General features: G+C 43.4%; 1 protein-coding gene across 1 annotated transcript in view; it reads left to right on the top strand.

Annotated features, from left to right (window-relative positions):
• Parp12 (poly (ADP-ribose) polymerase family, member 12) overlaps positions 1-15,664 on the top strand; it is a 36,153-nt gene that overhangs the window by 975 nt on the left and 19,514 nt on the right. The window contains exons 2-6 of the mRNA XM_013021558.1: positions 1-132; positions 3,049-3,184; positions 5,395-5,695; positions 8,892-8,993; positions 14,985-15,108. Of these exons, the coding sequence (XP_012877012.1) occupies positions 1-132; positions 3,049-3,184; positions 5,395-5,695; positions 8,892-8,993; positions 14,985-15,108 (795 nt within the window). The remainder of the gene's footprint in view (positions 133-3,048; positions 3,185-5,394; positions 5,696-8,891; positions 8,994-14,984; positions 15,109-15,664) is intronic.

Here is a 15,664-nt window from a genome sequence, read left to right as displayed (position 1 = left end):
GGTGCTGGCCGCCTCGTCGCTGCGTCTGTGCCGCTCGAACCAAGGGCTCAAGCCCGGCTGCTTGGGGCTGTGTGGCCAGCTCCACCTATGCAAGTTCATGATTTTTGGTTCCTGCAGATTCATGAGAGCCGGGTAAGGCGTCGGGGGTGGGGGTGGGGGTGGGGGACGGACGCTTCTGACGTAATGGGTGGTGGGGACGCGAGGGAAGGGAGGTGGAGGGGACGGAGGGAGCCGGCCAAGGCCCAGGGGCCTCACTTCCTCCCTTTGGGCTGGGGAGACAACTAGGTTAGGTGGCCAATCAGTGGCCTCTCCCCCTTCCATCGCTTCCAGTGACTTTGGGTTCAGGGAAGGTTGTCCCTCCTCCCCAGGGACAGAGTGGCTTAGATGGAGCTGCAGGGACACCTGGGTGGCAGAAGGAAGTGGTGCTTCGCTGTCCCCTCCGTTCTCCAGAATTAGCTTTGAGGGCCAGGCAGCAAGGCTTTTCTCTGCCCAAAGGCTGCAAACAAACTGAACACCGTCCTCCTGGCTGGTTTACCTGCATGGAAGCTCCTCCCATCAACCCCCAGTCCTTAAGGAACTGGTATCAGCCGGCCTCCCCCAGCCCCCCACCCCCACCCCTATCCACCCAGAGCTATAACTCATTTGGTGCCCTAAAGCTTCCTAGGATGCCTGCTTTTCACTTCCTGGTTTGCTTCATTAATGCCTCAGGTCTACACCCTCTAAGTCACGCCCTCCCGCCCCCCTCCCCCTACTGTCTTAGCTTTTTTGCTCAAGGTTAGCGCTCTACCACTTGAGCCATAGCTCTATTTCTGGCTTTTGGGCGGTTAGTAGGAGGTAAAAGCGTCTTGGACTTTCTTGCCCTAGCTAACTTTGAATCAGGACCCTCAGATCTCACCCTCCTGAATAGTAAGGATTACATTGTGAGCCACAGCACCCTCTGCCAAATCACATTATTTGAAACACTTTTCTCCTTTTTTTCATCATCTCCTGCTGTTTATTGTCTTCATAGTGCCTTCCCCCTGACCTTCCAATGTAAAAGGTCTCAATCATCCCAGCCCTGGCTGGTTGTCACTCAACACCAGGCAGATTTGTGATACACTACACACTGCAGAGGTTTATTCTAGATAACACAGACCTTACCCTGAATGTGATGTCAGAGAGAGCAGCCATTAGATTTTAGGAAGAGGTTTGAGTAGTGGGGTGGATGGTAATTGAGAGGAGGATGTCCAGAGGACCTTGCTTGGAAGCTAGTCCAGTTGTCTAGGAGAATTAGTTCTTCCCTCAGGTCCTCTCTTTCCTCCCCCCCCTCTCTCTTTGGGTCTGGTCATGGGGTCTGAACTCTGGGCTTGGGCGCTGTCCCTCAGCTCTTCAGCTCAAGGTTAGCACTCTACCACTTGAGCCACAGCGCCATTTCTGGCTTTTTTTTCTGCTTATGTGGTGCTGAGGAATCGAACCCAGGACCTCAAGCATGTAAGGCAAGCGCTCTACCACTGACCCACCTTCCCAGCCCCTTTCCTCTCTTTTTCTTCCCTCCTTTCCTCTTTCCTTTTGTCTTAACACAATAGACCTCCCTCCTGCCTTCTTCCCTTTCTCCTTCCCTCATTCTCACTCTCTCTTCTTTCCTTCTCTGTCTCCTTTCCTCCCTCTTCTTTTCTTGTGCTGGGAATTGAACTCAGGCCTTTTCACCTGAGCCATGCCCCAAGCCCTGACATTATGTATCATGTCAGGTCTAATAGTCCACTTAGGGATAGGGGCCTTGATATATGCAATCATTCTGGGGTACAAGCTGACCCATCTAGACTTTACTATCCTCAATATATGGCTTTTGAGTACATTCTAGATATCTCATTCTAGGAGTAGATGGAAAAAATGGATAGTAAAAGATCACATAGGAGATTTTTATGGTGATGGACATCCTTAACTTATATCCCAATGATCAGAAACTATGGCATGACTCTACCTACCTATCTGTGGGAGGGGGGAGGGGTTGCTAAATATGGTCTCTAAGAACCAGCAGAGTAGAAATAGCAGATTAGAACTTTCCAAAGGATGTGTGCATGAGGCATTTGGGGAACACAGTAGGAAGAGAGAGAAGCTAAGGGAGAGGTAATGACTTGCTGTTTTCTGCTTCTACTATACTGAGAGCTGGAGAGGATTTTTCTACTCAGGTGTGAAGTTTGAGAGACAGGCTGCCCTCCACCCCCTAGTAACTAGTTTGGGAGATGTTGAGTGGACAATAATATGTCTTCAGGGGTGGTTCTGATCTGAGAAGTCTGCAGTTGCAAACAAGCTGAGGTGGAAATTTGGGAAATGTGCTCTAGAGAGATCACTCCAGGGTAGAAAGAGGCTAGAGGAAAGCACACAAGCTGTGGTAGCTGAGTGGATCGGCCCAATATTGAAGATTGTTGCTGTATCTTTGTAATGTGTATACTTGGCAAAATAAAAATTGTAGTCTCATCCTTAGGTTAGTGTGCAAATTTTAGGGATCAAATTTTGTTTTGGAATTCTGCCCTTCTGATACTTAACGGGTTTGGGTAACTTAAGTGTTTTATTTTTTGTTCTTCACCCTCCTCCTCCTCCTCCTCCTCCTTCTCCTCTTCTCTCTCTCTCCCTCTCTCCTCTCTCCCTCTGTCCCTCACTCTCTTTCCTTCCCTCTCTCTCTCTCCCTGTCACTCCCTCACTCCCTCCCTCCCTCCCTCCCTCCTGGTCCTGGGTCCTGAACTCTGGCTCTGGGCACTGTCCCTGAGCTCTTTGGCCCAAAGCTAGCATTCTACTACTTGGGCCACAGTGCCACTCCGGGCTGGCTTTGAACCATGATCCTCAGATCTCAGCCTCCTGAGTAGCTAGGATGATAGGCCTGAGCCAGGGCACTTGGCTTCTTTGTTTATAGAAGGAAGTTTCTTGAACATTCCTTTTCCATGGCTCTCCAAAGTAAACATGAGCATGGTTGGCTGCACTTTCTTCTGCCTTTCCCTATGATGCTACATAACTTCCTGATTACAAGGTTACACACAGTTTAATTAGTAACACTTATCTGCTTCTTTGCAGAAAGAACTGTAGGAATGGTCACAACTTGAAGACTGATCACAACCTTAGTGTCCTGAAAGTTCATGGCATTGACCACCTCAGCTACAGTGAGCTGTGCCAACTCTTGTTTCAAAATGACCCGTGGCTTTTGCCGGAAGTGAGTATTGGGGTTAGAGGGCAGGAGGGGCCTTTTCTTCAAGTACTAATGGAAAGTCCAGATAATTGGAAGACAAGGAGATATTATGGCTGAACAGAAGCCAACGATCCATCCTGGCCAGGAATCCTTGCACAGGAGCCTTTCCTAAGGCTATGACATCTACTTTTCTCTAAAGCAGAGCTCTCCTAGGTAGGCATCTGCAATTCAGTGAATGGCCTCTCTCACCTCTAGGCTTTTCAGAGCTGGGGTGGAAAACCCCCTCCACTCAGTGAGGTACCAGGATGGCTGTATGAAGTTACATAGACTCAACCTCCTCTTTTCAGAACTGACCTCAATGGGTCTATCCATGTGTAGCAGGAATGGAAACCATAAAGCTGGGTATTATTGGACCCCATTGGTTTGTGAAGACGCCTCAGAGCTACTGACAGCTACATAATTAGTTCACTCTATTCATTCACTTATACTCAGAAGCTGATGATCATGAGTTCTCAGATCATATACAGCTCACTGCATTGGTTCTGTATCAGTTTGTGGGTAGAGATTAGCAATGTGAGAGATTCATTGGGGTAGAGATTGAGAGAAGGTATTGTGAACCTTTAGACAGCAGAGTGGCATGTGCAGGTCTGACAGTCAAAGCAGGAGAGCAAGGGAGGTAGGGGGTTAGATAGGAAGAAAATGGCTTCAGCAGGTTCTCAGGAAAGTTCCACCAGGTCTAGAGGCAGTTCTGCCACTTAAGTGGCTGCTGGAGGCATCCTGTGACCTACTGGAATTTTCAGGCTTGTGTTTCAGTGTTGGTTCTGTTGTGATGGGCAAGGTTGGAATGTAAATGAGGTAGTAGTTCTAGAGGCTAGCAGTAGGACCTCAAGTTTCTGTAGCTCATCAGAGTAGTGAGTTCTTATGGCAGCACAGGTTACAAAGGATTCTTTGGCATTGTTTCTGGTTTGAGGTAACATATTAAATTAGCATATTTTAATGAAAATTCTTTCTGGTCAAAGTCATTTGAAAAAAATGATAGCTTAGCATATGACTGTCATATAGATGTTAACTTTTTACTTTTACCTTTCAAAAATGAGTGTTGATTTAATTCAGCTAACTTTTCTGGAGGATCTAGTGATCAGGAGAGAGAAGATACATTTCTTCGTACATTGGTGAGACAGGCAGGCCTGTATTAACTGTTTAAATGTTCAGGTTGGCTGAGAACACCCTGCTAATATGTGAGATTTGAGACCTTCACTCAGACTCAGTGTGGCTTTTGGACAGAACTTTTCCTGATGGCTAGCTGGTGGCCCTCATAAATCAGGAACCCATCACATGTCTGCTATATTCGTTTTTCCTGTTTAGTCCTCCCAACACCTCAGTAATATAGGTGGCATTATTCTTAGGGATTAAAATATGAATCCCAAGGTTGATAAATGGCTTACCTAAAGGTCATGCAGCTGGTAAGGGGCAGAACTGATGCTCTGGCCTTTCCTCTTGGGACTTACATCCCTAGAGTGGGCACCTTGCTGGTTAAAGCTAGGATTCCACAGCCCTTTCAGGCATTCCTTACAGTTTGTGAAATATAACACCTAGAAATGGAGTGGATGGGCTCTTGGTAGGTCAGGCCTGGTTTCTGTCTCCAGGATTTGGAGTGTAAAAGAGAAGGAACAGTTGTTGGAAGTTTGGGTTGCAAATTTGCCAACAAACACTATACATTCCAGATATTGTGGATAGTGGTGTGACAGGGGAAGGCCATTGAACTTCTCTGTGTCTACTAGCTCCCTCAAGAAATGAAAGGATGGTATTTGACCTTCTCTGAGATGATGTAATCCTCAGAATCTCTCTGCTCTTGAATTGTAGGGAAAAAGAGTTGAGAGAAATCAAGACCTGATAAAGGGGGATTTGGTGAGGCTGTGAGAGGATGAGTGTGGGTAGTTGGGGATCTTTATTTATTAATGTGGGTCCAGTAGCAGTTACTTCATGTGAAGGGAGCAGCCCTAGTTGCTTTGAAGTTCTTTGGATCTTCCTAGGGAAGGGAATTGTTAAAGAATATTTTAGCCAAGGAAAGGTGCTAACAGCTATTGTGAGGGTAAGGGAGTCTCATATCTGTGGCCCATGTGGACAATGAAATTACATCTTAGCTATGAATTCCCTTCTTACTGTGACCTGGTTGGTGGGGAGGTAAGCAACAGGAGACCTTCATGGGTTCATATCTTTTTTTCTGTCTACAGATCTGCCTACATTACAACAAAGGAGATGGACCTTTCGGCTCTTGTTCCTTTCAAATGCAGTGTATCAAACTCCATGTCTGCCAGTACTTCTTACAGGGAGAGTGCAAGTTTGGCACTAGCTGTAAGAGATCCCATGATCTCTCTAACACTGAGAATCTAGAGAAGTTGGAGAAATTGGGCATAAGCTCTGACCTGGTGAGCAAGCTGCCTTCCATTTACAGAAATGCACATGACATCAAGAATAAGGGCTTGGCCCCCATCAAAGTGCCCCCTGCTCCTGCAGGCCCTCAGGGGCCTTCTGGTAAGGCTGGTGAGAAGTGCTGCCAGTCCTGGGGTGGACTCTCAGGTCTTGAATTACAGTAGGAAGCAACTGATTGTATGACTTTGGGCAAGTCTGGGCTTCTTTTAGAGAGTTGACCTTTTCCTAGCTAAAAGGATAAGTTGAAGTCATAGATGTGGTCAGACCAGACATTTTAGACAATTATGCATTGCTCTTGATTGGTTTTAAATTCTGGAGGGGCCTGATTTACACTATAATGGTGGAGCTTCAGTGTCTTCCTCTCTGCAGCTGTCCCTTACTTTACCCCACAGAGAACCTGCCTTTGAGTGGGGACCTCAGAGTTACGATGTCATGCTATACAATTCTAGTTCTAGGTATACCCTTTTTAAAATTTTAGTTTATTTTAAGGATAATGTTAGAGGGGATACAGTTGCATAAGTAAGGTAATAAGTACATTTTCATTGTTGAACATTGTTACCCCCTCTCTCTTTTGCATTGTATTCTGTTTTGAGTTTATAAGATGAGTGCAAGAAGCACTTTTAAATTTTGTTCTTGGCTTTCTTCCTGCCATAAATAATGAATTCTTTCCTTAATGTAAACTTGTCTGCTTTGTTCTCTGCTTCTTCCAGCACCTAGACACTGCTTGTCCCACAGTAACTCCTCAATATTAGTTGAATGATTAAATGTGCTAGGATAGTTCTCTCAACTCCTCTAACATACACACACACACACACACACACACACACACGCACACGCACACACGTTAGGCTTAGTGATAGGTAAATGGGAGACTTTTAAGCAGATTTTTTTTTTTTTGAGATGAGAGTCTCACTACATTAACTGAGTTAGGCTCAAGTGATCTTTTTACCTCTACTACTCAAGTATCTGGGACTACAGGTGCAAACTCCAGTGCCTGGACAGATTTAATAAACATTCCTTCAGGACCTGTTCTGTGTAGCAAGTGTATATTGTGGTTCCCGAGAGAGCTTGTGATACATTGGTTCCTTTGGGCTTTAGTATGTAGGCCATTGACTAGCCATTCTAGTTCTTTTTCTTTTCTGTTTTTTTTTTTTTCAGTGACAGAACTGGGGGCCTGAACTCAAGGCCTTAGAATCTCATTTGTTTGGCTTGCTTGCTCATGGCTGGTTCTCTACCATTGTCACATCTCTACTCTGGTAATTTGATGGTTAGCCTGGAGTCTCAAAGATTTTTCTGTCCATGCTAACTTCAAACCTCAATCTTCCAGGTCTCAGTCTCCTGAGTAGCTAGGATAACAAGTACGAGCCACCCATGCCTAGCTGATTCTCAGTTCTTTTACTTAGCAACTTTGTGTTGGCTGTGTCTTTGGCCTGGTGATACTTGTCAATATGAGACATCTCTCTCCCTCAGAGTTATATAATCAGATCTTGTTTAGATATAGAGAAAGCTATGATTTTTAATATACTGCTTTCTACAATATCAGGTAAGTTCCAAGAATGCCAGCAAACACTAATGTTATCTGATTGCTGCTATTAAAAAGTTGTTCTTGCTGTGTCTTTTTCTTTACATTCTCTTCACATATTTTCATAGTCCTGTTTAAATTTAGGAAGCCCAGCAGTAGACAGGGTTTTTTGTTTGTGTGTTTGTTTTGTCAGTCATGGGGCTTGAACCCTGGGCCTAGGTGCTTCCCCTCAGCTCGTCAGCTCAAGGGGAGTGCTCTGCCACTTGAGCCACAGCGCCACTTCTGTTTTTCTGGTGGTTTATTGGAGATAACAGTCTCATGGACTTTCCTGCCTGGGCTGGCTTTGAACCCTGATCCTCTCAGCCTCCTGAGTAGCTTGGATTACATGCTTGAGCCACCAGTGCCCAGATTGTGGGTTTTTTTTTTGTGTGTGTGTGTGTATGTGTGCATGTGTGCCAGTCCTGGACTTGAACTCAGGGCCTGGGCACTATCCCTTAGCTTTATTGCCCAAGGCTAGCATTCTATTGCTTGAGCCACAGCTCCATTTAGGGCTTTTTCAGTAGTTTATTAGAAAGAAGAGTCTCATGGACTTTCATGTCTGAGCTGGGCTTGAACTGCAGTCTTCAGATCTCAGCCTCCTGACTAGTTTGGATTACAGGTGTAAGCCGCTGGAAGTTTGCTAGACAGGTTTTGCTTCAAATAGATGATTAGGAGTGCTAGTAAGTTATACCTTTGGTAAGTGAGGGAGAATCTGTTCAGAGAGGTTAAATTCCAAGGTTACCATCCTGAGGGAAAGAAGGAAGATCATCAGGGTCCTAAAGATGTAGCAAGACCTTGTCTCAAAAATTACTAGAGTCAATGGGGTTGGAGGCATGGCTCAGTTGGTAGAGTACTAGCCAGTGAGCTGATTATAATCCTAGCTAGTCAATAGGCTGAGGTCTGAGGATTGTAGTGTGAAGCCAACCTGTGCAGACAAGTGCATGAGACCTTTCTCCAATCAACCAGGAAGAAAAGCCAGAAGTTGGGGATGTAGCTCAAGTGGTAGAGCATTAGCCTTGAGCAAAAATGCCAAGTAAGAATGTGAGGTCCTGAGTTCAAACCCCAGTACCCCACCCCCAGTGTAAAGTGACAACTTAAAATTATGAAGATTTCATCTGGCATTGTAACATTTCTACATGTGTTGCCTTTTCCTTGGTTCTTATTACCGAGTTCTAAGAATAAATAAGTACTGGTTACATGGAATCAAATCTAGTTTACAAAAACTAGCCTTCTGTTTGCCCTTTCTGGTGGCTTTGGTAGACAGTCCAAGTTTAAAAAAGGAGCCCCTTCGGGCTGGGAAAGTGGCTCAGTGGTAGAGTGCTTGCCTTACATGCATGAGGTCCTGGGTTCGATTCCTCAGCACCACATAAGCAGAAAAGCTGGAAGTGATGCTGTGGCTCAAGTGGTAGAGCCCTAGCCTTGAGCTGAAGAGCTGAGGGACAGTGTCCAGGCCCAGAGTTCAGGCCCCACGACCAACCAAAAAAATAAAAGCCCTTCTTCTGCATTCTGGGTTTAGAAAAAAGCCAGTCTTCCTCCTAAAAAAGTAGGGTGTCCATCTGTGTTTGAGGTACTTTGATTCCTAACAGGATAGGTTCTGTCAGTCTTACCTGGGACCACTTATTTTCTTATACAGAGAGATGAATGAGTTCTTTTCTCCCATTTGTACCATGAACTACTGTAACCCTGTATGAAAAGCTTCATTTGAAGCTAACACATTATTGTAATGTTTCTTTGCAGAAAGAAGAGACAGTTCAGGTTCAGTGTCTCCAAACACTCCTAGCCAGGAGGAGAGTGATCAGATCTGTTTGTACCATATTCGAAAAAGTTGTAGCTTTCAAGGTAAGTTGAAGGAGGCCTTCTTTCCTCCTGTGTGACAAGTTAACTGCTTCTCCTTTCCCCAGCTTTGTTGTAAGCTCTGCTAAAGAGCTGAGGGGTAACTGCTACTTTAGCCAGTCCTGAGCTATTTTGTTGGGGAGTTGAGGATGGTAGGAATTCTTTGAATTTTTGTAAATAAAGTTGTAGATAAGTTTTTGTGTACATACCATTTTGGTTGGAAGCATATGTCGAGTGTCTACCTTTAGCTTGTCATGGGGTCACAGACCTTCAGGAAACAAAGAAGCTCAGTCTACTGGGATCCAAGGTAACTGTCACTTCTGAATGGTAAAACTATCCTAGGAGAGCCTTAGAAAGTGGGAACAACCACATCAAGGAGGAGACACATCTATTAGCTCCTGGAGAAGTAGTTAAGTTGCAGGTCCTTCTGTATTGGTCCAGTGAGCCCTACTATCTCCCTTTTAATACAAGTAGCAGATATTTTGTAGGTATGTATATATATATATATATTTATATATTTCACTAAACATTTTTTTGGTCGGTTGTGGGGCTTGAATTCTGGGTCTGGGCGTTGTCCCTCAGCTCTTCAGCTCAAGGCTAGCACTCTACCACTTGAGCCACAGCACCACTTCTGGTTTTCTGGTGGTTAATTGGAGAAAAGTCTAACAAACTTTCCTGCCCAGTCTGGTTTTGAACCATGATCCTCAAATCCCAGCCTCTTGAGTATCTAGGATTATAGGCATGAGCATGGGTACCCAGCTCACTAAACATTTGTTCCCTCCCTCACTTGTTTTTGGTGCTGGTCTTGGGGCTTGAACTCAGGGCCTGGGTGCTGTCCCTGAGCTTTTATCCTGGAGGCTAGCACTTTACCACTGCAGTTACAATTCCACTTTTGGCTTTTTGGTGGTTGATTGGAGATAAGACCTCCCTGCCTGGGATAGCTTTGAACCATCACATCTCAGCCTCTTTAGTAGGTAGGATTACATATATGGGCTACCAGTACCTGTTCTTAGTTCCTTCTTAACTTATAACTTGGCCTTCAACTAAAGAAAGAGTCTTTCTCAAATTACATAACTGTCCTTTAAAAGCAACTATTTCCTTTTCCAAAGGTAAAAATAAATTGCTGTGTGGTCATGATGATATTTAAAAACAGATTGGGAGCATATATTATTCAGCCTACATCTTTTATTTAATGTTACATTTTGGAGATTTTTTTTCCATGTCAGTATGTGTAAGTTCACCTCATTTTTAAAACAACTGTCTAGTATTCAACTAGTGATATTCCATTCAGTATACAAATATGTATGAGTCATTCCATAGTCTTGTAAGGAGAGTTCTTAATCTGAGCTTGTGTGCCATATATACATGTATATTTGAAGTCATTATTATTGTTATTATTATTTTTGTTGGTCCTGGGGCTTGAACTCTGGGCCTGGGTGCTGTCCCTGAGCTCTTCAGCTCAAGGTTATCACTCTACCACTTGAGCCACAGCACCACTTCTGGTTTTCTGGTGGTTAATTGGAGATAAGAGTCTCACGGAGTTTCCTGCTTGGCCTGGCTTTGAACCGTGATCCTCAGATCTCAGCCTCCTGAGTAGCTAGGATTACAGGCGTGAGCCACTGGTACCTGGATAAAGTCAATATTATTGAGACATGATTTATACATCATAAAATGTATCCACAGTTTTGGCTGGGTTGGTGATATGGTATATACCTGTAATTCTAGCACTTGGGATACCGAGAGAGGAAGATTCAAATTTGAGAATAGCCTTGGCTACGTAGTAAAATCAGGGTAGTCTGTGTTATATAGGAGGTCCCTATCTAAAAAAAAATATGGTTCTGATTTTTTATAAGTATATCATAATGTGGGATAGTTCCTTTTTAAATTACTGTTGCCTTTTCTAGAATTTCATGTATGTGAAATCTTTTGCTCAGTGTGGTTTTGAGACTCAGGCATGTGGAGTCTTTTGCTCAGTGTGGTTTTGAGACTCAGGCATGTGGAGTCTTTTGCTCAGTGTAGTTTTGAGACTCAGACATGTGGTATATTAATAGTTTATTTTTTATGGCTGGGTGGTATTCTATTAAATGGATTGACTACAGAGTATCTATTTATGTGCTGGTAAACATTTTGGCAGTTTCCACTTTTGGCTTTTATGAATAAAACTTCTACAAATATTTATGCGGATACATGTTATCAATTCTCTGGGTAAATCCCTAGAAGTGGAATTACAGACTGTTATAGTATTTAAGAAACTGCCAAAACGGGCTGGGAAGGTGGCTCAGTGGCAGAGCGCTTGCCTTGCATGCATGAGGCCCTGGGTTCGATTCCTCAGCACCACATAAGCAAAAAGAAAAAAAGCCGGAAGTGGCACTGTGGCTCTAGTGGTAGAGCGCTAGCCTTGAGCTGAGGGACAGCACCCAGACCTAGAGTTCAGGCCCCATGACTGGACCCCCCCCAAAAAAAACACTTCCAAAACTGTCTTAAGTTTACACCCCCCCCACATCCACATCAGCAGTTCATGAGAGTTATTGCCCTATAGGCTACATTTAGAATTGGCAGTCTTTCAAATTTTAGCCTTTCTAATAAGTGAGTAGTCGTATCTCATTGAGGGTCTCATTTGCATCCCCTGATAATCAGTGGTGTTAACATTTTCTTGTGTTTACCAGACATTTCTATCTTTCATAAAAATATTTGTTCAAATCTTTTGCTGATTTTTATATCACAGTATTATGATATTGCCACCTACCAATTCACTGATTTAATAAAATAATCACAGAAACTTGCAGTCATGATCACAATGTTAGAATATTTTCATCAGCCATAAAGAAATCATACCATCTGTAGTTAATTTTTCTTCTCCACCAACAGCTCCTACCCAACTAGACTTGTGCCTGTCTCTGGATTTACCTGGATATTTCATATATATAAAATTCTAAGCCAGATGATGATGGTTTACACCTGTAATCCTAGTTCAGGAGGCTGAGTTCTGAGCACCATGATTCCAGGCCAACCCAGGCAGAAAAGTTCATGAGACTCTTATTTTCAATTAGCCACCAGAAAATCAGCAGTGGTATTGTGGCTCAAAGTGGTAGAGCGCTTGCCTTGAGCAAAATGAGCTTGGAGTTTAGGACAGCATTTAGGCCCTGAGTTCAAGCCCCATGACCAAAAAAACCCCAACAACAACAAAAACAAAAAACAAAAACAAGGGCTGGGAGGAGAGAACTTCCTAGGACGCTTAAGGCCCTGAATTTCACCTCCAGCACTGCAAGAAATAATTGGAATTATGTAACATTAGTCTTTCACGACTACTTTGTCCATTTTGAGTTATTTGATCTTATTATTGAGTTGGACAAGTTTCATATGTTATATATGATGAAAATCCATCCTTCCAGATGGTGTCTTTTATTAAAAAATTTTTTTTGGTGTGTGCGTGTGCACGCGCGCCAGTTCTGAAGCTTGAACTCTGGGCCTGGCCACTATCCATGAGCTTCTTTTGCTCAAGGCTAGTGTTCTACCCTTTGAGCCACAGCTCCACTTCCAGCTTTCTGGTAATTTATTGGAAATAAGAGTCTTATGGATTTTCCTGCCAGGGCAGGCTTCATATCACGATCCTTAGATCTTAGTTTCCTGAATAGCTAGGATTACAGGTATGAGCCACGGGCAGCTAGTTTCATTTCTAAAATTTTATTTTACTTTATTTTCATACATTTGTGTCTTTCAGAATTAACCTTCCTCATTCTCTTCTCCACTCATTTTTATTTCCTTTGTGATGTCTTCTGAAGAGCAGGTATTTTATTTATTTTGTCTTTTCTTTGTGGTACTGAGGATCAAACCTAAGATGTTATATTGCTTGGCAAGCACTTTGCCACTGAGCTACATCCTAGCCCAAGAGTAGGTATTTTAATAATGTTTACTATTAGTCCATAGGGCCATCTTAAATTTTTTCTTGTTTTTTTTTGTAGCCTAAAAATACTTGCCTATTTCAAGATAAGTATTTTCCTGTTTTTTTCCCTTGAAATTGTGTTAGTGTAGCTTTTGTGTGTAGTCTAACTGTTAGCATTTGTGTATTGATTCTCATAATTACTTTCTTGATTATGCTTCTTCTGGGGGAGCTTGTTGCTTTGCTTCATTGATTTCCCCCAAATGTTGAGTGTTTCTCAGCTGTCTGTACATCATACTTGAGAAATTTTGTGTGCATCTGTGTTGGTTGAACCTGGGATCTGATAGTGATTCTGAGCCTTGTCTCAGCAATGATAGGGTAAGGGCGTTGTGTCCTTCTGAGGGTGACAGAAGAGGCTACTGGATTGTAACTAGGGTCTGGGAGGTGGGGCTAGGCGCTATCTCTTACATGTTTTTCTTTCTGCAGCAATTCTCTTCACACTTACTATTCTACTGTGAAGCAAGTAGCAAGTTTGCACATCCCAAGCAGGTCTGAATGGTGGAGTTCTACTCCATGAGTCCTTTCATACTCATATGTTGGCCTTTCTTGCTTGTTTCATTGACCCTCAGTCTGTGACACTCCTGGACCCTTCCTATGTATGAGTCATCTTCTACATCTTTTGCATGCATGCATTCTCTCTCCTCTCCCTTCCCCCCTCTCCCTTTCCTTTTCTTCCTTTCTTTCCCCTCTATCCTTTTCTTCCTTGCTCCTTCCCCCTTCCCTCTCCTGTCTCATCTTCCTTCTCTCTCTCCCCTTCTCTTCCTTCCTTCCCCCTCACTTTTCTTCCCTCCCTCTCTTCTCTCCTCCTCTTCCCTCCTGTCAGTAGAAGTGTATATGTCTGTTCAGTTTCATTTTTACAGAGGTGCATTAGTATACTTGGATCTTCTATTTTCATTTGACCATATGTTTAACTTTGGAAATATATCCTTGTGGCCCAAAATTAAAAAACATGTAAAAATGACAGAAACTTTTCATTATAATTTGTCCCCAAGTACTCAGTTCTCCTTTGTAAGAAGTAATATCTGCATGTATGTGTAGTTAGATTAGAACATTCCCCCCACCACCACCACTTTCTGCCTAGAAGAAAAGCATTCTTCACCTAATTGTATATCTTCCTACCTGATAGCTTACATCTTGGTGATAGCTCCATATCACAGTACAGTGTTTCTGTCCTTTTCCCTCTCTGTCCTCTCCACAGTGCATCTGTTGCCCAAGTGTAAGTAATTTCTGGCTTGAGTAGGCAGTATAAGACCCTCAAAATCATTTAGTCTGTCCTTGCTCAGGCCACTGCAGGACAGAACTTGAAATTCAGTAAGTCTAGGAGCTTTTTTGGTTGCAATATAAACATCCATACTAGCTAATACCACATGTCAAAGGCCCTTGCAAAGTTTGCCCATCCTACATACAGGTAGAGCAGAAAGGGTATGAGCTATGTTCTGGGTAACAGAGCTGACATGAGAAAAGGGAGTCATTGGATTAACCAGGACAGTGAAGGTGTTACTGCCTAGAAGGAACATGGGGAAGATTATGGAGAGTAGAGTGTAGGAAGAAGACCTGTGGTGATGTACTGAGGAAGGGGTGAATCTCTTGGGAGTCAAAAGATATTCAGGTTGCTTGAACCAGGCAGCTGAGTTACCTTTGGTAGGAGGTGTAGTTGGGATAGGTTTCTAGTAGAGTTTGATCTGGCTTTCTCTGATGTGATTTCTGCCCATCCACATGTCACATAAATAGAGATACGGAACATACACTTCTGATAGTTGGGACTATTGATCCTATCATAATTTCTTTAAAAATGAATCATAAAATAAAATTCATAAATGATACAAACTTCCAGTATACATATTAAAAATCAATATAAGGTCCTGTTAAAAGAAGACACATACATACTGTATTTCACACAGTATTTCAATATGATTGAACTGAAAAAACAGACTTCCCCACAACTTTCCAGAACATTTTCAGGTCAGTGGGCAGTACTAGTCTATTATTGACAGCCACAGGATCAGGCCACACTGTGTACTACAAGATTGCCTTATTCCTTTATGTTTCTATTTTAGATAAGTGCTATAGAGTGCATTTCCATTTGCCATATCGATGGCAGTTCTTGGATGGAGGCAAATGGAAGGATTTGGACAAAATGGAGCTTATTGAAAAGGCATATAGCAATCCCAGAAAAGACAGGTAAGAAATGTATCACTCGTGTGCAGTATAGGAGGTTTACTGTAAACAGTGTTTAGTTTTGTTTCCATCCATCCATCCATCCATCAATTCTGGGTTTTGAACTCAGGGCTTTGAACTTGCTAGTCAAGGCTCTATCACTTATGCTATGCCTCTTGTCCTTTGTCCCTTCCTTATTTTTCAAATAGGGTCTTGCTTTTAGCCTGGGCAAGCCTGGACAGCAATCTTTCCATCTGTGCTTCCCATCTAGTTGGGATGACATGCGCAGTCCACTGTACCCAGCTTTTTTTGTTGTTTAACATATGGTCTTGAGAACAACTCTTCCCTCCCCTGCCCCTCCTTCCTCCTGCCCCTCCTCCCCCCTCCTCCCCACTCCACCCCCCTACCCCTTCACCCTCTACCCCCTTCCCCTCCTCTTCTTCCTCCTCCCCTCCTCCTCCTCTTCTTCCTCCTCCTCCTCCTCCTTTTCCTCTTCCTCCTCTTCCTCTCCTCTCCTCCCCACCCCAAGACTGACTTTGAACTTCAGTCTTTGATCTCAGCCTCCCAAATAGCTAGGACT

This window comes from Dipodomys ordii, unplaced genomic scaffold (genome assembly GCF_000151885.1).
Source record: "Dipodomys ordii isolate 6190 unplaced genomic scaffold, Dord_2.0 Scaffold56, whole genome shotgun sequence".
Taxonomy (NCBI): domain Eukaryota; kingdom Metazoa; phylum Chordata; class Mammalia; order Rodentia; family Heteromyidae; genus Dipodomys; species Dipodomys ordii.
This window is presented reverse-complemented; position numbering and strand designations above follow the sequence as displayed.